This window comes from Epargyreus clarus, unplaced genomic scaffold (assembly GCF_041222505.1).
Source record: "Epargyreus clarus isolate Ecla_fem2 unplaced genomic scaffold, WU_Ecla_fem_2.2 ptg000034l, whole genome shotgun sequence".
NCBI lineage: Eukaryota > Metazoa > Arthropoda > Insecta > Lepidoptera > Hesperiidae > Epargyreus > Epargyreus clarus.
Window position 1 is genome coordinate 3181308 of NW_027332239.1, and position 22325 is coordinate 3203632.

Genomic DNA, 22325 nt, shown 5'->3' on the forward strand with positions numbered 1-22325 from the left:
TATCTAATGTTTTGTGTACCAAAGATCGACATTTGACGTTTCCCGGTGTCCTAGAAATGATAAAATATCGATTTTTGATAATATTGAGCAGCAGTGCCACAATAATAGGCTCACGGCGAAATGTGACATAATATTATTTATCTCATTTTAAGCATTATTAAAATCAAATAGGCTACCTTAGCTTATGCATCAAACGAAAGTTGTAGGTAATACATAGAAAGTGCATTTACACCGTCTTCTGAATACACATTTAATATAAACTGATTATAACATTTAACCTAAAAAGAAAGTAACATTTCCCGTAATATATCTCCGGGCCATATTCCCCGCGTAAATTAGACATGATGCAAATAATATCCACCATTAAGTCCGTCCCATTTCTTAGGGAGATAAAAATTATGCAGACCTGTCTCCAGCGTTACATGAATATGTATTTGGAAGATTAACATCTTGGGGAGTCGCCTTACGAAGATAAAAACGTCTTTATTAAAATGCTGCGATTAAGTAAGACTTGTTGATCTAGTTCTCGCTTATTGACTTTTATTTTATAACGAGTTTTCGCGTGCGTTTCCACCCCCGATTAGACAATAATTTAAAGTAGTAATTATTTTAAGAACAAAAACCTGACGATTAAAAAAATAACTGAAAAAGAAATTATTGTAGCCTTCGACAATTTAGACGAATCCAACTATACCCACCCCAAAATCTGTTTGAGCTGTAGCGTGCATTTCCCTCCGGAGGTGGTTAATTAGCTTCGTAACTCCTAGGTATCCCCCAAGAATATAAACAATCAAATCCAGAATAGTTACTAAGTAATATGAAATATATTATATTTTAATATCGTGTTAATAGTGATATATTTTTTATTAAGTTCCGCGTGATTTTGTAATAATGCTTAATAAAAACATACAAAACTGATCTTTAAATTAATAAAAAATACTACAAGAAATACATTTTGGAATACAGTCACAAAATAATTGTGGATTTATGTGGCGATATAACACATTTATAAAAGACATGTTCATTTATATCCGTTCTGGGTATTGATTTTTTTACATTAATATTTCTGTGCTTGACTTGCGTGAGAAATTTCTGTGTTTATTTGTATAATTTCAAACATCAGTCAGGTGGTATAAGACCGTCCGCAATCATCTTCTGTCTCTTAGCTTCCTCTCTAGCGCGACGCTCTGCATCTTTCTTCTCCTGTTCCTCCTTCTCTTCTTGAGCCTTCTTCATTGCCATCGCTGCTAACGTCTTCTGATCCAACTTGAAGAAGTTTATCGGCTCTTTGATATACTTCACATCCTTACTGTTCATATTCTCTATAAACTTCACGTAGTTAAACGAACCGTCTTCTGGATTGTAGGTTTTGTCTTTAGTCGCTAGTTTTAACCAATCAACGAATTCTATTTCAGTGAGAGGCTCACCCCAGTTGAAAAGTTCTTCTCGTAACAATTCCAAGTCGGCTTTACCGGTTTCTTCATCATCATGACTTAAAGCAGCCATTGCTTTAGTGACGGCCAGTTCAAAATCATCCCCCCAGTTCATTTTTGCTTCTATCATAAACAACCACTCATGAAGTTCAACAGTATCTACATATTCATCTTCTAAGAATTGAGTAAACAGCTGATTTATTTCGTAACCTTTTGGATTGAAACCCAGCTTTCTTAGCATTAATGGAATGGCTTCTAGTTTTACCTGTAAAATAATAAAGGCTTCTAAATTGTTTTTCTTCGAGAGAAGTTACATTTAAATGAGTTTAGCTTACCATTTTGTTTCTATTGAGATAAATTTATTTTTTAGAAGTACGTAAATATTTGCGGTGTTGTGGTATTTATTACTATTTAGATTACGATGTTAACAACATTTATTAGTAAATTAATACTTCAATTATTCGTGCTAAGGAAACAATCATACCTGCCAGTAAAGACTTTCATTACATAAAAAAAGAATTTGATTATATTAAATACATATCAATGTAATTTAATCAAACCAATATTGAAAAGATCCAATTTACAGATTTTACAAAAAAGATTTCCTAAACGTTGAATCAAAATAGCTTCACCTTCCAAATGAGACATCGTTTGAATTTTCGAGATAAAAATTAATTTTGAATTTTATTAGACCGATTAACCTGAATAGGTTGAATTGAAGGGAGAGTTCGTATAAAATGGGACTGAGTTGATGTAAATCCTGAAATATCCGATAAAATGTTTTAAGGACAATTCGGCAAGGAAATTTGGCACTTAATGTGCAATGTGAATTTTAAAGAGACTTTAGAGTATAAATAAGTACAAAGTACATACATACTGCAGATTTTTTAAGTCACGTGTTTATATAAATAAATTTACTGTCTTTAATTTTCACAGTAAGAGAAAACGTGTGAAAACCTACAAGGCTAAGAGTTCTCCATAACGTTTTCAAAGCAAAATCCACCAACCCGTACTTTGTCAACATCCATCACGTCGCCTTAACCCTTTTCAGTCTGTAAAGAGACCCGTACCCAGCAGAGAGGCAGTTACAGGTTCATGATAATGATGGATCTTGTCGTGAAGACAAATTGAGCTTAGGAATGAACCTTAAAGATCACTGAAAATAAATAAGCGATCCTAAGATTTATACTAATCGAGGGGTTCCAACTTATTCCTCTATGACCTCAGGTAGGAATCTATTTTGTCTGGGGTTGATTACAAATGTCCATGGGTACTGCTGTACTTATCCACTTATTATCAAGTGGACTGAAAGCTTGTTTGCTACTTATATATTATGAAGTACTTACTTAACTAATATATTGACTTATATATTAAGATTTACTATTGTGCCGAAAAAAATATTATTTGAATAGTAATCGAGAGCCAGAATATATTATAGTGTGACCATATCACTCATATACGATGTCCTCATGGTACATGATTCCCTAGTCCAAGCAGAATAAGTTTATGTATACGTACCTTATCAATATTATCTTCATCGTGAGCTTTAAACATCTCCTTGAAATTGGCTAGATCTTCTGGGCTAAAGCATGCCGGTGGTGGCGGAGGCTTCTTCGGCTTTGGGGGAGGTCCTGTTGCTCCTTTCACTCCTGGTGGTGGCTTCGGTGGTTCTTTGCCCTTCCCTTTCTTAGGACCCATTTTATTGTACTTAATTATACCTTATAAAAAATACACTAAAATTTTGCTGTTTCATAAAATAAATATCAGAATGTGCGGAGGTATTGGGGCTTTTGAATCATGATTTGGCAATGTCAGTAATGTGTTTTGGAAGAATGACAATAATGATATTAAAAGTTTATATATTTTTACAGTTGCCACTTTTATGTTTCGGCCAAATTTTATTTTATAAAATAAATTCAATCAATCTTATAGGCGAATATAATTATTTTAGTGAAATTAACAAATTATAATATAATTAAAAATAATGATGCTCTGCTAAACGGTTTCGCAAAATTTATTAACTCATGCAAAATGAAGCGTTGAATAAATGCCAAAAACGTGAATCATTAAGGGCTATTGATACAATATTCGAGCTCCAGTACGCCGTAATTAATTGTAGAGAATTACCATTGAAACCACTTTTGCGATGAATTAATATTACGGACCACATTGCGGACAATTGTAATAATAATGGCTCGGTAACAATGAAGGTATGGCAGGAATGAATGATACCTCAGATTCTACTGTAAGGTTAAAGAATTTGCCTTGTTCGGATTTTCAATTAAGATAAAAAGACTAATCTTATCGTCGGATTTTGAAGCGAGGCAACGTTCATTAAATAAATTCGATATTCGAGGTACAAACAGGATCTCATTTTCACATGTTTTCAGACATGAAAAGTGTGTTTAACTTAGCAATTGCTTCTACAGTACTTGCACTCGCAATAGTAGTTGGAACACATAATGCTTGGTGATCGAAAAATAGGAACACCAATATTGATGTCTTGTATTTTATTTACGTTTCCTTACCAATAACTCTTTCTTATACCTATCACAGTATATTTTTTACATAATAGGAACTAAAAACATCTGGCTTTATTTAAATAAATATATTGCATATTCGAGGTCGTAGCAACACTTTAACCTTACTTACTTTGATACTTACACGAAATATAGTAACTATAGTAACTTACTAAAATAGCAATCTTAGGCATAAGATAAGTCACTAAGCATCAATAATTTTGTTTTTGCCCAAATTTTCTGATGACCTTCGCTATACTTCTGCTTACAATCAAAATATTTAATTTCATAACTTAGTGGTTAAGGCCTTACAAAATTAGCAAAACTTTGAAACCGAACAACTTCAAATATTTGTTCCAAAACACTTTCTGGCCTTGATGAAATATACGACTCGTTAAAAATAAGTTTGTCGGAACTTAAGGGTTTGGGGCAAATATATACTCTTAAATTAAGGGATTTCTAACTAATACATAGATTAGTAAAGATGCTTCGCCGCCTTGAAATTGAATGGAGCCAGAAACGGCTTATTAATAAGTTCTTTTTTTGAATTCTTGACAAATAAAAACATTTTTAGAGAAAATTTACAAATAAATAACTAATACTGCGTAATTTACATAATAAATAAATAAATATTTTAGGGTCATTTTAGCACGGAGACGTTGCAAAACTTTTTTACGCAACTATTTAAATTCTCAAAACTGGTTACATTTTCTTGGTAGGATTTCTTTACTAATCTATGAACTAATAATGTAAAAGTCTACCTTATCTACATTATATATTTAGACGTGTTTGTATGCATATTCCAAGAAAGTAATAAAAAACTAACAATATTTACCTAATGTTAGAATTTCTTCTTAGAACTAGAATTTTGGCAAATCTTTACAAAATAACTGACACAAACTACAAGAACCTATTTTGAATACAAGTATGTTTTTTGATAATGCTTTAAAATTAACCGTAAAAGTACCTGTTCTGATCATAATTTTACGACTTATATATACTGACTGATATAAAATATTAGAAAAGACTAGACGAAAGTATTTCGTTAAGTATCATGACACCGCAAATATTATACTTAGTAGCTTAAACTGATATTTTGTAGAGTAAATTGATGAGTGTGTATCTGTAAGTATCCAATTAATCACCGTAACTAGTGGAATCTGAAGACGAGGGCGTGATATTTGTGATACTGAGTAATTTATCACTGTAATCCTTGCGTCTCCAGCTGTGTATCAAATACTTTAACAGAACTATATCTCGCTCCAAAAAATATTTAAAATCATAACACCGGTATTTCTTCGTTTTTCGCTCAGTCTCTTAGTGTCTATAATGTATATATGCAAAAACAAACAATACATTAAAAAATTAAAAGTGTTTATATCACGGCGTGCGTAAATGGACGTTTTACGCACGCTTCGCGTGCGCAAAACCCCCATTTCCGACCCCGTAATATAAAATTTTATACAACACGCGGACGAAATAGTACATTACAATACGAGGACGAAAAATTTTTTTCTGACAAGTGTGAGTTTGCAGGCCGAGCCGCAGGCGAGGACTGCAATCACACGAGTCAGAAAAACATTTTTCGTCCGCGTGTTGTATAAAATTTTATATTACGGGGTCGGAAATGGGGGTTTTGCGCACGCGAAGCGTGCGTAAAACGTCAATTTACGCACGCCGTGATATAAAATGTTTTTCTGACTCGTGTGATTGCAGTCCTCGCCTGCGGCTCGGCCTGCAAACTCACACTTGTCAGAAAAAAATTTTTCGTCCTCGTATTGTAATGTACTATTTCTGTTTTCTTTTATCACTATTACCCTTTAACAAAGTTGGTACAAGAAATTGAAGTTATTGTCTGCCTTTTATCAAAACATTTAAATTCCTTGTTCATTTATTTTATGAATTAATATTGTTTGAGCGATAGATATTTTGTCCTATATAAATAGATAATCCTGCATCCTTCTCAATCGACATCCACCCTTTAAATGAAAGAAATCGAAAAAACATCCTTATCTACCAAAGTACCGTACCTACGCTGTTTTATGTATCCGATACTATACGTTAAAATAAAATGGACAGTGCAAAGTTAAGATCAAAAGTTAATTGTCCTTCTGAAAAGTTGAATAAAACCCAATATTATTTTCTGTTTCTGAAGTATAAAATTATGTACTTATACAATGACATATTGTACAATACTGACAGCTTAATATGCGGTTGCTGGATAAACAGTGATTTACAAAATGGTCACCCAAATGTAACTAACATAATATGGCCTCTACCGTCGTAAAATGATACCTGTGCGTGGATCAGGTTAAAATGGACATTTAGGGAGTTAAATTCGATTCCTTAATTTGATTGCTTTCGCACCAACGTAACAGATTAGGTGTTTCGATTATCGTACGCGACATCGCATGCGACGCTTATAACAAAATGACCACAATACACGCCACATTGAGATTAAAACGCCTTTATTAGGTTTACTTGTGTGCTACGGAAGTAGTAGACTAACATTAGGTATGACCGTATGATTGTAAACAAATCTAGGAAGTTGATTAACGTACTTCTAATTTGTTTGTAATGTATGTAAAAGTGGATGCAAAGGATACGTCAACTCTCTATTTAAGGCATAGATTAGTAAGTCTCAGATATCTCACCGTCTTGTAATTGAATCAAGCCACAAATAGCAAAATGGCTGACAAACAGTTAGCCATTTTGCTATTACGTCTCCGACTGTTATGGTGTAATTTACGCGGAACAAAGCCGACATGTGCAGGAAAGTGATGCAAAAACAACACGAAATCGAAGAAAAAGTGCGGAGAAATGTCGTTTCACTCGTTAATGCTCTAAAAACTACATTTTTTTAAATATTTTTCAAACACTAAAATAGCTGGCAGTGACAATTTCAATTGTCAAAACTGGTTAAATTTTTTTGTTAGGAGTGAGTAATCTTTACTAATCTATGATTTAAGGCGATTGTGGCAGATGAGTGGACATAGTATAATATGGTTCACTCGTAAAAATATTTTATTTATTACAACTTAATAAAACTTACCCTTACAGTAGACACGTTAAACTATTTTATCGCAATAGTCATACTCATGATCATGCAATTTCGCAAATATGAAATGGCATCTAATAAAATATAAAATAAGTAGATTAAAAATACGTGTAATAATCGTGCCGTAAAAATAGACGGGTGATTGGCCCGTCGTAAAGTTAAAAGCAATTTTAATGGAAACCATTTTCGCCAACTATTTTGTCGTAAAGTCAGTATTGGCTGACGCAAGGTCCTAATAAAATATCTACCAGATAACTTACTCGTAAAATGACTTCACTAGATGTAAGCGTAGCGAAAAACTCTACATTGTTAGATATATAAGTACATACGAAATGAAGTTGACTCATAAATCATAATAGACTTGACTTTGATAAATAACTTAATACATGCTTTGGTATATAGGTATATAGGTAAAGTGTAAAATATTGGCGATAAAGTAAGAATTCAAAATCAATAGCCAAAGATTCAATCCGACCAATTTAAATTTGGCGCGATATTCTTATAACGATGTTGCTATGCCGAAAAAATTCATTTAAGTTATTTCAAAAAGATATAGTAACTTATTTAATTTACATTTTTAGTAAATTAAAACTTAAATACAAAATAATCATACCAATTTTCTGAACGATTTTGTTTACTGGCGCTGTGGTAGCTGACCCCAGTGTTGCCAGATACAGTAGATTTACTGTAATTGGGTACTTGACAGTTATAACAATAAAATATGAAATATGTTGGATATGATAGCTTATAAGTAAACATAAATTATGCAGTATTTCGTTTATTTTTTAATACGTTCTAAGTATTTTAATTTTTAAAAAGAAATTTTCGATTTTTTATCTGTGGATTTTAAATCCCAAAACGGCGACAGTGCTGCCTCAAATGTCATGTGACGTCACTACATCGAAACCAAACAAGACAAATAATAATTAAATCGTTTGCTGTTAGAGTTGGTTGAATTTATGTTGTGAACCGAAATGAAGCCATACTATATTAAAGCTGATAGCGTGAACCTGCTTAAAGAAGATCCATATATGCAGTGCAATAAATCAAAATGGATTCAAAAACTTCCGTGAGATAACCTATGGAAATATCAAATAAACAACGTAAGTAAAACATTCTTAACTGACTTCAGACAGAAGAAAGGTTGTCTTCAAGTAATTATTAAGTTTTTTTTAAATATACTTATATTCTTATGTGAACTGTTTTAAGGTTATTAATTGGTTATATTTATATTTACAGAGCTTCCCGACAATCGTATAGTGACGACGTTATAGAGTATGTGCAGTTTCAAGTTTGTGTTTCATGAAAAGTAAAAGTTGTCCTGAACACAAGGTACATCAATGAAAATGAAAATGTGATGACTGTCCTGCCTAGAAGAAGTGAGGAGCCAAAAGTTTCGAAAGTGGGCACCAGTCTGAAATACATAAAGTAAAGTACACGGGAAATAGTACTTGTTTACTTGCGTAACCTACCCAACAAGATGAAGGAAGAAAAGTGACTATACAGTTCCTGTTATTGCATTGCAATTTAATTCTGAAAATGACAGTGATAAAAATATATATCCATTTGTTACGGAAAATAATTTTAGTAATGAAGAAAAGCAGACACGCAAGCAGCACAAATATTTAGCTTAGGTGATCTGTAGTAATTGTTGTAACTGTAACATATGATAAATGTATACAAAAGTTCTACTGTGTGCACTCACTAATAGAACCATATAAACCAAATAAACAAAGAAATTGGTTAATAAAATACTAATATTAGCAAATCATGTATTTTTAATTATACAGTCCTGTAACTTAATCAGTGCACATGCACCATCAATAATAACACAGTCATGAAATATTTTAATTGTGTCCTATTAATTACAGAATGGGCCCTTAAAATAGAATTCTCATAGACGTTTTATAATTCTATTCTTATCATAGACATCTATATAATATATTAAATATATGAATACTTCCACTTGCTGTTTTGTTTTGATTACGTCCCGTGCTAATGATTTGGAATTGACGAATCACTCGAGAGTTACTAAATTTATTCCTTTTTTTCAATAATACTTCTCTTACATAGATAGTATAAAATGTCATTGCTTGCAAACAGAGGATTTAAACATATAAGAATCTGCAAGTTCTTTAACGTTTATGAGATTTGGGTTTCGGAACTTGTATAAGCAAATTTGTTACGATCGTACTTGTACACATCGTCACTGCACACGTCTTATAACTTGTCATTTATTTAAATTTTAATTATAATAGCTAAATAACTCTCAATTTTCTTCTAAGCGCTGTTTGTTTACAGTGTAATGACGTTCCGCCACAAAATGACACTTGACCGCCTGATTTAACGCGACGTTCCGTTCACCGTAAAGAAAGTTCGTTTTTTATTAATGAATAGCCCTTTTTTCGAAAAAGTGATCAATGAAAGGCATATATAATACGTATACTAATTCATTAAAACACTTTCCCAAAAAGTGTCAAGTAGCCAATTTGACTGCATTTACTGTATACTGTATTACAATTTTACAGTTTATGATAAATACTGTAATTCATTTTAATGTTAAAAATTACATAAAATCTTCGTAAACACATTTTGCTCTACTGAAACTATTCTTTAGTCTATATTGGCAAGCTTTGAAAAAAACAGGGAACAATATAGATTATTGTTTGTCAGTACTGATTGTGGTCACTAACGAAATAACGATATATGATATGATTACCGTCCGAGTCAGTTTGTAAGTGTTTGTAACAAACAACTACCTTGTTTGTGTTCGGTGTTTGGCTTGTGTTTATTGTTTGTTACACACAACAAAAGTGTAGATGCGGCTTTTTGTATTAGTAATAATCAAGTGTTCCCCATATTCCATTAGATGGTGTCACCGTGATCGGAAAGAGGAGGACCGTGAAAGGAGGTTTAACAAGATAAACGACATAAAAACGAAAAAAAGAAATCGCTTGATTACAAAAAATAATTAAGGACAACATTTTATTACGCCAGCCAATATTATGAAATTCAACTAGCTGTGTAAATGTTGATAATAATGATAAAAACTTTCACTGATCAAATCCTTACTAATATTATAAATCCGAAAGTAACTCTGTCTGTCTGTCTGTCTGGTTGTCTTTTCTTCACGCCTAAACCACTGAACCGATTTTAATGAAATTTTGTACAAAGACTGTCTGAGACCCGAGAACGGACATAGGATAGTTTTTATCCCGGAAATCCCACGGGAACTAGAGATCTGAGATCGATTAATCGGAGAATCGATCTTTTGAACCAAAAAATCGATTATTTTAATCGATCTCCAGTGATGGATCGATTCAGTGAGTCGATCTTTCAACCCAGAAGATCGAAATTCGATTTTTTCATAATTTACCTACAGTTACTTTACTTATCCATGTTAGTCGATCATCTATCTATTTATATAAAAATGAATATTTGTCTATATACATTTTATAAAATCGGAAACTATGCATTTGATCAAGTGAAGATCTTTTGCAAAGTTGTTGTCCAAGAGCCCACGAAGGTTTGGGAGTTGGTAAGACCGACAGATGGCACCACTGTCATTCCAATGAAGGTACGAATTTTCTGTTTTATGTATGTCGTATTATATCTTTAAAATGCGGGCGAAGCCGCGGGCACCACTAATATATAATAAAAATGAACCTTTTACAAGTGATACAGACAGTGATTAATTTATGATTTTTTTAAATACTATGTGATTTTTCAAATATGTGATGTATTTTTATTTACTGTAAATAAACTTTATGATTCACTGTATTTTCATCCCAATCTACTGTATTTTTTCAATGAGTGCATTATAATATTACAAATCTGACCTGGCAACACCGGCTGACGCCAAATTTTGACATGACGTGCGACATTTGCTAATTCCGTCTTGCTTTCGATTCCCTCGTTGATGCGTTTGGTAGTTAAATATCCAATATTTCCATTACAACTGTTAAATAAGTGAAAACAAGATGGTTGCGCGTGTGGCCGGTGTGTTCGACGAAAAATTGACTGAGGCGATAGCAAATTCAAAGATATTAGTGGTCGGTGCCGGTGGAATAGGATGTGAGATACTGAAGAACCTCGTCTTGACCGGCTTCCCGTACATAGAGATCGTATGTTTTATTTGTTATGAAATTAAAGGTATAATACTGTGTTTTTGTGTATTATATTGTATTTTATGACTTTCAGATCGACCTTGACACTATTGACGTAAGCAATTTGAACCGCCAGTTTTTGTTCCACAAAGAGCATGTCGGGAAGTCGAAGGCGGAGGTGGCGAAGGAAAGCGCCCTCAGCTTCAACCCTAACGTGAATATCATTGCACACCATGATAGTGTTATAAGGTAAATGGACTGTTACAAACTCAAAATAGCTGTATGATGGAAACTAATGATTAATATTGTAAAATTATTCTATTTAGCGCCTTTACGCGAAGTAGCAATTAATGGCTAATTACTACAGCAACATATTATTAATAACTTAATAGATAGTACAATGCTACAAGTGGAATATAGAATATAGTATTAAACTACACACAAGCATATATTATGTATAAGCTTTATTTATAATAGTGGAGTAAGCTGTGTTTGAAGAGTGGTAAGGAAGAGATACCAATATGTATGTATGCCAGTAGGAATGGTTGCTTTAGGGATAATAATGAATCTATGATCAACCTCAAGTAGATTATGGTCTGATACCACATAATATTACCATAATCCAAAGATTTTGAAGGTGGTAGGGTGGACTCCGGCGGCACCACCTCCACACCTATTTGTACCTAATAACAGCAGTGTTAGGCGCTGCTGTGTTCTGCTTTGAAGGGTGTGGTAAAGGAGACAGATTTTTCTGAGGCGTTCCAGCTTAGTCCTCAGGGGTAGCGGTGCATCTGTGGCCGACATCAGGTAGGAATATCTAATCTTATCTGGGGTTGATTACAGATGTCCATAGGCTTACCATCATGTGGAATGCATGCTCGTCTGCTACTCCTGTATTATAAAAAAATAAATTGGACCTTATACTAGATCTGATAACACATACTATAACCATAATACTAAGATTTGGAATTTTACAATTTATGTAAAAGTTAGATATTTTTGAAATGGATAGTAGTTACTTGTTAGTTGAAGCTTGTTACTTGAATACAATATACAAACATAATCCTAAATTATGTCTTCATTTCAGTAATGATTATGGAGTGAACTATTTCAAACAGTTCAACATAGTGTTGAATGCTCTGGACAATTTGGTGGCACGCAACCACGTGAACAGAATGTGTCTGGCCGCCAACGTTCCACTGGTGGAGACTGGTACTGCTGGATATGCTGGACAGGTAACACTCCTATTTGTTTCTTTTATTTATTCTTATAAAGTAGTGATAAATGAGTATTTAACCTTTCCATAGTAAGGTGGTGCTCTATTACAGGTAAGCAGAAAAATCCTTGCAAAAAAATATAAACACTTTGTTTTGATATAATAAAAAGCCTAGCTTAGTATTGTTACAAAAATTCTGTCATAAAAATGGAAATTGAATAAATCCCGCGAAGGACCAATAAATGAATTATTCTAGGCTGATAGAACAAAAGCAGTGATAGAAATAGAATGTTCCTCCCTTGTCCGATGGACAGGATGATAAATAAATAAATACTTAGCAGCCAAAAGATCCCAAATTAAAGATTGTTGTATAGTTAGTTATGTTTTATGATTTTAGGTTGAACTCATCCAGAAAGGCCTCTCTCAGTGCTATGAATGTCAACCGAAGGCTCGACAGAAGACTTTCCCAGGGTGCACAATTCGCAACACTCCATCAGAGCCCATTCACTGTATAGTCTGGGCGAAACACCTCTTCAACCAGTTGTTCGGTGAGGTAGACCCCGACCAGGATGTCAGCCCTGACACAGCGGACCCTGAGGCTGCAGGGGATGCGGGAGAATCTGCCCTGTCGTCACAGGGAACTGACACTGGCAATGTAGAGAGAAAGAGCACTAGAGCATGGGCTGCGGAAACCAACTATGATCCAAAGAAATTGTTCTCCAAGCTATTCTGTGATGATATTCGTTACTTGTTGGCTATGGAGAACCTTTGGAAGCAACGCCGTCAACCCGTGCCACTGGATTGGGACAACTTGCCATCTAATACTGAGGAATCCGCACAGCATACTGGGTTGCCCGATCAAAGAGTTTGGTCTGTGAAGGAATGTGTAGAGGTTTGTTAAAATGTTTTCTAGACATTGTAACATTTTGTAGGTTTATTTATTTTATTGCACTTTTTCTGATATGGATGGTTCTGAGGCAGTGTAAGTAATGTATTACAAATAAATATAAAGTAGATAAATAGCCCTAAATAAATAAAAGCCTACATTTGTCTCAGAAGCGAAAACAGATACACACTTACTAAATCTCAATTACAATGTCTAATGTTTTGTGGAAATGGAGACCTTATTGTGCTCAAATTTTTGTTTTATAAAAATATTTTTCTTTTGTCTTCCAAATTTTCAGTAATGCCAAAACTTTCTAGTAAAAAAAAATAGTCAAATTTCAATCTTTAGTAGGCAACAATAGAATGGATTTAATATTAATAACATGCATTAGTTACATAACTAAAAATATATAATATTTTTTTATATTTTCCTTTTATCATCAAATTTTCACTCCATGACAATTAAAATTACACCATTACATACAACATTGTTTACCCTTGTCTGGTCAGATGTTCGCGGCCAGCTGCAAGGCTCTCCAAACTGAGCTGGGCGGCCGTCCGGACGGAGATCACCTGGTGTGGGACAAGGACGACCGCAGCGCGATGGACTTCGTGACCGCCTGCGCGAACATACGCGCCCACATCTTCGGCATACCGCGCAAGTCGCGTTTCGAGATTAAGTGTAAGTGTTTAACTTAAAGCGTATTTTAATCGCAAATCTTTAATGCTCATCTAAAGATGTTAGTGAAATAGTGATAAGTGAACAATATAGAACACAAGAACAATGTGTCTACTCCCTTATGTGTTAAAACAAAGAAGTGCAGTGTCAAAGACGCCACCTTCATTATATGATTATTTAGCAGTTTAAGTTAGCGTAGAATTACTCATTAGTCATAAATTAGGCTAGAATTACTCATTAGTCATAAATTAGGCTAGATCGTAATTAATATAAAGTACCAATTAGTCACTTGGTACTTTATACAACCAAAAAAAAAAAAAGGAACTATCACAAGCAATATCGCCGTAACATAATGGTATCAAAATGTTTACACACAGGCAAGAACAAAAACTCGCCTACGATTATGTCATACGAGACTGGCATATGACATATCGCCAGGCGATAATTGCCTGTGTTTGTTTACACTACGAAATTCTAGTAAGGAAATTCTTGCTTATGAGAATCTCGACTTATATAAACACGATCTCTTATGACATATTTTGAAGTTAGTACGAGTTCGCGAGAACGCGAGAGAAGCACGAGAAACGAGAATGTGGAGCCGATACGAATCTGGGTTTTCTCGCGTTTTCGCGAGAATGTTGAGCGGGCTTAATATTTCAATGGACTAAAAGTTTTTCTTGTTTTGCAGCGATGGCAGGTAACATCATCCCGGCCATAGCGACCGCGAACGCGATTGTCGCCGGTCTAGCCGTGCTGCGGACCCAGACGGTACTGAGAGGGGAGCTGGACAAGGCAACCAGTGTGTACCTGCGCCCCAAGGTCAACCATCGCGGACAGCTGTTTGTACCTGAACGGAGTAAGACCACTTTACTACTACCCTTCCACTTAAATATTATTACTTGGTGTCAAAACCAGCAATTATTCCTTATAGTGATATTGTCAATATCTGACATTTTCTTATATTGAAATGATCACAAAACACAAATAGACTACTATATTTGATATTTTGTTTATTATTTGAGTTTGTTTGGCCAAAATATCTCTTTTTATTTGTTGTCTGGGTGTGCGCATCATGTTTTTCACCAAAAATTAATATTAATGTGGCACCTGGACTACATAATTATTAATCATAAGTCTAATCATAATTGTCTTATATTTACAGCACTTACTGCACCAAATCCCAAATGTTATGTGTGCACCCCGAAACCAGAAGTTGGTCTCGCTTGCAACTTGAAGCAGTTGACTCTCAAAGACTTGACTGCTGCACTCAAGGAGGGCCTCAACATGCAAGCGCCGGACGCCACCGTAGAAGGGAAAGGTCTTGTCGTACTGTCTTCAGAGCCCGGCGAAACTGACCATAATAATGATAAAACCCTGGAGCAAATCGGTCTTACTGACAGCTGTGCTTTAATAGTTGATGACTTCCTTCAGAACTACGAGGTACGCGTAAGGTTGCAACAGCAAGACGATGAGAAATCGTGGCGTCTGATCACGGACACCGACGCACCAATGCCAGCTCCAAAGGAAGCTGAGAAATCAGCGAACGGTTCAAACGGTTCTGAACCAAAACCTGGCCCATCCACGTCACACGCGGACAGTGACAGCGATATGGAAATTATTGAGGAGGATGACGGCGAGGTGGAACCAGTGAAGCCTAAACGCATGCGTTACAGCAAGTGCGTGTCAACAGTGGAACTGCTTTAGCGGTCAACTTCTTACATACTAATGCGCATGTACGATCTCATTTGATCAAAACTGTTAAATGGAAAGAAAGTGATACATTATTATGAAATCGGCACATGTTCAAATTTTTTCATTGATGTGATGTGTGACAGAATGGAACAAAATAAGCAATATATTTGTGGAGTTCAAAGATGGTTTATCAGACATGCGTTTCAGTGTTGAGTAGGATAACTTTAGTTAAAATAATATAAGATGAAAGTAATAATCTCCTAGTACTAAGCAATAAAAATTAAAATTACCTCCTTTTGGGTGAAATCACCTTACAATGGTTTCCGGTGAGATTATTGCCGAAAACAGCACATAATTTGTTTGTAGTATTAAGCAAATATTTGATAGTAATTTTTATTGAGTAATTTCATAAAAATTTTAGAATGAACCATTTATTATATTGTCAAGTAAAGTTCAATTGTCCTCATTAAGTAAGCTCTATAAAATAATAAAAATAAAACATAAGTTATGAAGGTTTCTGAACCTTGCATGGGTTTGAATGGGAAAGCACCAGTGTTAATCTATTTCTGCCTCATGGCAAGTGCTTACGTGGTGCTTAGTACCCTGCAGTTTCCCACTGCACAGAGTTAGTAATGTCTACGCTATAAACTTGAAGTAGTGGTATAGTCCGCTCCAAAGTGGTAGTCCCCTCTGAAGTTGTTGCGAGCAGGTGTAGTCATGTTCAAGTTTACAATGGCGACGCGATTCACTTCTATATTCAGAACGGACTAGCAGTTTTACGCGGGCTATAAACAAGTAATATTTGGCTATGGTTATAGATATCTTCGACCTGCAGTGACCATTAATGTGTGTTATTAATAGTCAACTTATCTAATTTTTGCGATCGAAGAGTTGAAATCGTAAATTTGAAATTTGACTATTTCTAGAATTAAATAAAAAGTGGTAAATTTCAATCTTTGGTAATCAAAATATTTGATAGATTGAATAATGAATAAGTGTTATCTGAACAATTTATGTACTTCTATGATATAAAAGAACCCTTATTATAAATGTAATGTCTAAGTATTTGTAAGATTGACTTGCGTGTCTATTTGTACACAAACTACACGCAAGTCGATAACCTCGGAAATAAATATTTTAAACAAAACATTAGTTTTTTGCTACGATAATACAATGATGCCATTAATAACACATTCCTAGATTCCCAGTCGCACACAATTCATTCTACTTAGACATGAGAAACATAGAAGTGTTTCCTTAGAAATAATTACTACAAAGATAAATAATAGGGATACCTTATTTGATGTGATTACAATAAAACTAGCATTAAGTGCAAAAACAAAAATAATTTATTAGCTCCATACATATTATGTTAGATTTAAAAATGCCTAATAAAATGATTAAGCACCATTAAAAATAGGGGAATAGGCGGAACAAACGCCTACAAAATGCACTCTTTATATCCATTATTAACAATTTTAAGAATAAATGCATTGTCAAAAATAAATAAAATTTAAACAAAATATGTTGTCTCTGGTCCAAAGAATTACACCTCTACCGAGTGCCAACGGGCAGTGTTGAGGGGTTTAATTGATAAGTTTATGATGCAATTACGCATTGGATTGTTTGCAAGTGCTAGAGACTAAATTAAAAGAAATGCACTGAAACCTTACTCACACTTATACATAATATTGGTGTAGACAGAGCTCATAAGCATATCTGATCTCATTTTATTCTCAAATCCTAACATACTCTCATACAAACAATGTAGTATCTCTGTCAAATTAAGACACCGCAGAGTAGTGCCCAAATCCTAAGGAATATAATATTACATTATGATCATAGCCACAACAAACCACATAAATCATTTATTCATGTAAAACTGCATAGGATAGACAAAGTAACCAAATGGACTCAATAGTTTCACACAAATACCTCATAATCCTTATACCCATTAACCTGACCTCATCACAGTAAAGAGGCTTTATGTCAGCCGATAAGCATAGCTTTCTCTTATAAAGCTACATGACAATTTATTTACTTTAGCTGTAGTCATACCGGATTTTTACAAAAGGTTTGGGCACTTAATTTCTATAAAAAATAAATCTTAAGTAAATAGTAAGTACTAACAAGTATGTTAAAATATAACACTTACAAGAGATTAGTTATTTCACAGTGTAGTATTGGTGGTAATGGTTACAATTACTTGAATAATGGCAAAATTACTTATTATGAAATTAAAAATAAGAAAATATATTTTAATACTGCTTAATATGATATTATTCCCTTCAGATTACTAAATTCTACTTATATTATTGTATGATTTAATCTAAAGTATTATCTATTAGTAAGTGAATAGTATTATAAATGTATATTTGGCGAACATTTTCCATATATAATGAAGGATTTAAACAGGACAATGTCAGTATTCAGGACAGGATACCCTGATCTCATATACTACATAAGTAGATTCATAGAATTAGCTAAGATTCAATATGTATTTTACTACTGGTTGGTTAGTTCTTCCATACTTTGATTGACATACATGTAAATTTTAATATGTTAATACATTTTAAGTCATAGCACATAAATTTGATCATAAAAATTGTATTCTAATGCATGATGTGTTCTAGCCTTATGGAAATGTAGTTCTATGAGAGATTCCTATTTATGTACCCCCTACTAAGTACATAATTACTAACATCCATTTAAGATACTAGGATTTGACAATTATAGCTACATAATTATACATTTATGAAACCATATTTTCAGCAAAGAAGAAAAATCCACAATATTTTTTTACAAAGATAATAGCTTCTTTATTTTTGAGTGACTGTTTAATCTCTTTATAAGAAAGCATACAATGTTTCTTATCAGAATTGGTAAGTAAGGCAGCGCTAATAAATTTTGGTAATCTGCATTTTCATGATGTTTACTTAAGAAGTTTGCAGCGGCCTTGAAGTTATGTTGACATAAGATAAATTTATTACAGACACTATGGGATTATTATTAAATTGCACGCAATAAAGAAAAATGAGAGATGTTCCCATATATCTTTACAATTTAAATTTTCTACCCTCTCAACATAAAACATGCAATATTATTTAATAATCATATGCTACACTCTTGCCATTTATATAAAAACATATAAATACACACATCACAAGACATTTGCACCTTTTAAGAATAAATGCTAATTTTCAGGCAACATTCCATATTCTATAAGAAATCTTTCAACATCAGTAGCATAGAAATCATTCCCGAGCTCAGTAGATAACTGAACAAAGTTGCCAATGATCTGACCTGCCTTATACACTAGTAAAGCAGGGACGCCATCGACACGGAAATGGCTACTGAGGCCCGCAATATCTGCTGCTATGCGGCAAAACTTGATTCCGGGATAGTCCCCAGCTAACACATTAAGGCAGCCATCCATAGCATCACATGCATTGACATTTCTGTTATAAATATGGATGATAACAGTTACTTTCTGATCTTCCTTGTCAATCGCGTTCAAAAAATCGTCTTTAGTGTTCAAAGTTATGACCTTACCGAACTTCGGCGTTTTCTGTAACTGTGCCATCAGCTCCTGCATCCTCTGCTGCTGGTACTTCATCAGAAACCCTTCATCCATCAGCTCACTGAGCTCGTCTTCTAATTCCTCTATTTCCTTCGCCTGAGCCTCTTCCTGCTGTGTCTTGACGGACATAGTGAGTTTTTTGGCTAACGAAATACGTTCTTTCTCCATTTCAGCACGGTTTTCAGCTTCCAATTGCTTGAAGCGTCTCCAATCTTCGAGTACGCCTTTCGGTCCCGTATTGCTGGCTGAGCCAGACCAACTGTTGATGGGAGGTGGCTCAGCGGTTGCTGGGGCGCTCTTGAATGAATTACCTTCTTCATCTCCACTCCGGCTGTCTTCCTCGTCAGATCCACCTTCATCTTCACTGCTACTGCAGTAATTTTGCAATTTCTCACCAAGAATTTTATCTTCCAAAGTGGCCATTGTAACAAAATTAAAAACAATGCTGTATGTTTCACCCTAAATTATGTAAGTTACTGGTGAAAGTTAAATTTTTCACAGTTTTTATTCCCAGTTATGAATCTATTACTGAAAGTATATTTACAAATCAAATTATCAACTTATACGCGAAAACGTAACAAGTGTAACTCCGATTCAGATTGATAATAAATTGATAACAGATAAACTACTAAAACCAGTTAAGTTTAATTAAGGCACATATAGACTTTGAGACAAAACAAAAGTGTTTTTGTCAATCGTGTGCTAAAACTATAGACAATATATTAAAATAATACTGGCAACACAAAGACCAAAAGCTGACAATTTGACATAAAACTTAAAAAAAAAAATACATACATATCTACGGACGCGTAGAAAAGGCGGCGTTTTGTTAGTGATTAGGTTATACAATAGTAAAAAGTAAAATTAATTTGTTATTACATGTTAAGATTGCACCTTTATGTGTTATAATTGAGTGTGTTGTTTTAACTACCATTCTATCATATGATTTCAGGAGCAAATCTCAAAAATGGCGGCGGCTATGCCCATTAACCCGAAACCATTCCTGAACAGTTTAACAGGAAAGTCCGTGTTAGTAAAACTCAAATGGGGACATGAATATAAAGGTCTGCTGGTTTCTGCTGATGGTTATATGAATTTGCAACTAGCTAATACCGAAGAAATTGTTGACGGCTCATGTACAGGTTAGATTTCAGTTACAAACTTCAATTTTTACATACAATTTATTAAATCATACAAGTCATTGACTGAAATTTGGGATCTCCGATCTATAGCGCCACAATACCGGAACAATTATCATTACTCTGTTAAGTACGCATACATATTACATACATGAGATGTAAATTAGAACACTGTGTAGTTCTGCATTAAATCATAGAGTCATCCAATTAGTCAGTATCAATAGGATCATGCCCGTAAAATATGTGCATAAGTATGTACTTCCATGCCACCCACCACTAAGTAGGTTAGTTGGGCTAACATTAGAGATGGGGTAAAACTACAATTTAAATTGTTCCTATTACTTAAAGTTAGCATCATTACATACATTGCCATGAAAATGTACATGTAGATGTTGTGAGTATAAACCCAAGTAACCTAAAATTTGGTATGCCTACCAACCACAAACAGTTTTGTCTATTTAATAAGATTTAGATCCTTTACATTTATTCATACTGTAATTTCTAGGTAACCTCGGAGAAGTCCTAATCAGATGTAACAATGTTCTCTACGTAAGAGGGGCTGAGGAAGAAGATGAGGAAGGGGAAATGAGAGAATAATTCCAATTTAGATCTAAATCTTGAGTTTGGTGACCAACTGTTAGATTATCAGTTCTTCACAGCAGTTTGTGATATAAGTATTTCCAAATGTAACATAAGATTACATATTTTCACATTTTTAACATTTTTGTAAATTAAATTAAAAATATACAAAAGTTAATACAAAAAATTGTAATATGCATGACTAAAGTTGTATTCCACTAGATCATCATAGCTAAAGTCAAATAAACTCAAAAAAAATAAGTCTTGGTCATTGTGATTCTCAAATGGAACATGTTGATTGCAATGCCGATGGAAATGTAATCTGGGATTAAAATAATACATGTTTTGTATTGCTTTAATATAAATCACTCACATTTCCAAACAAAGCGTGACCATCTTAGATTAATTATAATGTATTTTTAAGTAACTGTAATGTGGCAGTAAAATATAAGGGATAATTTGCATATTGTTTTATTTAAATTTACTTGCCTTGTTCCTTTTAAAACTAAAATTCAATGAAAACACATTATATAAATCAAACTTAATTCTAATTGGAATGTCATTGTTAAAATATAACAAATCAAAATATTTTTTAAATTATTTTTAGTCAATTTATTTCTATAAAATTTCATTAGATCCAATTAAATCTGCTGTTAATTTTTATTTAAGGGGGTGATTTATTTAATGGGAATTTATAAAGACATCCATACAATGAATTATTTATTTTCATCAACAAATATGTACAGAGATCACAACATAGTCACACATTACAGCCTACACATACATCAATGTCTGCTATTATTTATTATAAACCAGAGCAATAGCCAAATTATAGAAAACAGTAGGTACATTTAATGCTAGACATTCGTAAATGTATTAAAAAATTAAATAAAGAAGGACTGAAAAAGCTTTTGTGATCGCCGAGATTGTGCCAAATATGGTATGATGTACATCGTCGTCGAAACATTTCATTTCGTATGTTGTCTGGTGTCTCGAAGAATCTTTTGGTTCTATTTAATAACAGATGTTGATTTTGTAACGATAAAACGCAAACGTTTTATATCTGCGATGAATCTTCGTTATAAATTACATTCATAATTGATAAATTTCCATGATGAGACAATTTACGTATTACAAACTAGTTTTACGCTGTTTGTCCACAGTCACCGAGCCGATACCGATAATTAATGACGGCGACGAAGTAGCGTACATACATTTACTATAACCGCTTGTCCACCGCACGTTTGTCACCCGAGCACCGTCATCCCGGACGCCGATATTTCGAGTAGATCGGCGTGACCACTAGATCGGCACCGGGATTTTGGGCCGATGTGCCGGCAATATAAAACACATTGGAAGTTGTCCATACACTGCCGTCACACGCGTAACAGCTCGAACAAAATAAACCGCCGATGACGATAGTCAGAGAGCCAATGAGG

The 22325-nt window shown here is 34.0% G+C and overlaps 4 protein-coding genes across 4 annotated transcripts; 2 read left to right on the top strand and 2 right to left on the bottom strand.

Moving 5' to 3' along the window:
• Positions 1–827: 827 nt before the first annotated feature.
• LOC140756081 (uncharacterized) lies at positions 828–3280 on the bottom strand. The gene is made up of 2 exons (XM_073091479.1): positions 2952–3280; positions 828–1698 (listed from the first exon to the last, which is right to left on the bottom strand). Exons 1-2 carry the CDS (start codon positions 3129–3131, stop codon positions 1120–1122), a joined length of 759 nt encoding a protein of 252 aa, XP_072947580.1. The 5' UTR covers positions 3132–3280; the 3' UTR covers positions 828–1119.
• A 7589-nt stretch (positions 3281–10869) lies between these two features.
• On the top strand, positions 10870–16735 carry Uba2 (Ubiquitin-like activating enzyme 2). The gene is made up of 7 exons (XM_073091116.1): positions 10870–11134; positions 11211–11365; positions 12204–12351; positions 12730–13224; positions 13728–13899; positions 14585–14752; positions 15059–16735. Exons 1-7 carry the CDS (start codon positions 10991–10993, stop codon positions 15598–15600), a joined length of 1824 nt encoding a protein of 607 aa, XP_072947217.1. The 5' UTR covers positions 10870–10990; the 3' UTR covers positions 15601–16735.
• An 881-nt stretch (positions 16736–17616) lies between these two features.
• LOC140755796 (phosducin-like protein) lies at positions 17617–19781 on the bottom strand. Its single transcript, XM_073091124.1, has one exon. The coding sequence runs from the start codon at positions 19589–19591 to the stop codon at positions 18782–18784; it is 810 nt and encodes a 269-aa protein (XP_072947225.1). The 5' UTR covers positions 19592–19781; the 3' UTR covers positions 17617–18781.
• Positions 19782–19896: 115 nt separating this feature from the next.
• Positions 19897–21352, top strand: SmF (small ribonucleoprotein particle protein SmF). The gene is made up of 3 exons (XM_073091127.1): positions 19897–20026; positions 20121–20310; positions 20813–21352. Exons 2-3 carry the CDS (start codon positions 20136–20138, stop codon positions 20902–20904), a joined length of 267 nt encoding a protein of 88 aa, XP_072947228.1. The 5' UTR covers positions 19897–20026; positions 20121–20135; the 3' UTR covers positions 20905–21352.
• The last annotated feature ends 973 nt before the right edge of the window (positions 21353–22325 follow it).

Excerpts from the sequence above, each read along its gene's own strand:
- LOC140756081 (XM_073091479.1), bottom strand. The coding sequence starts at position 3,131 with ATGGGTCCTAAGAAAGGGAAGGGCAAAGAACCACCGAAGCCACCACCA. Across the intron at positions 1,699-2,951 it reads ATGAAGATAATATTGATAAG|GTAAAACTAGAAGCCATTCC; the intron begins GTACGTATACAT and ends ATTATTTTACAG.
- Uba2 (XM_073091116.1), top strand. The coding sequence starts at position 10,991 with ATGGTTGCGCGTGTGGCCGGTGTGTTCGACGAAAAATTGACTGAGGCG. Across the intron at positions 11,135-11,210 it reads GCTTCCCGTACATAGAGATC|ATCGACCTTGACACTATTGA; the intron begins GTATGTTTTATT and ends TATGACTTTCAG. Across the intron at positions 14,753-15,058 it reads GCTGTTTGTACCTGAACGGA|CACTTACTGCACCAAATCCC; the intron begins GTAAGACCACTT and ends TTATATTTACAG.
- LOC140755796 (XM_073091124.1), bottom strand. The coding sequence starts at position 19,591 with ATGGCCACTTTGGAAGATAAAATTCTTGGTGAGAAATTGCAAAATTAC.
- SmF (XM_073091127.1), top strand. The coding sequence starts at position 20,136 with ATGGCGGCGGCTATGCCCATTAACCCGAAACCATTCCTGAACAGTTTA. Across the intron at positions 20,311-20,812 it reads TGTTGACGGCTCATGTACAG|GTAACCTCGGAGAAGTCCTA; the intron begins GTTAGATTTCAG and ends TGTAATTTCTAG.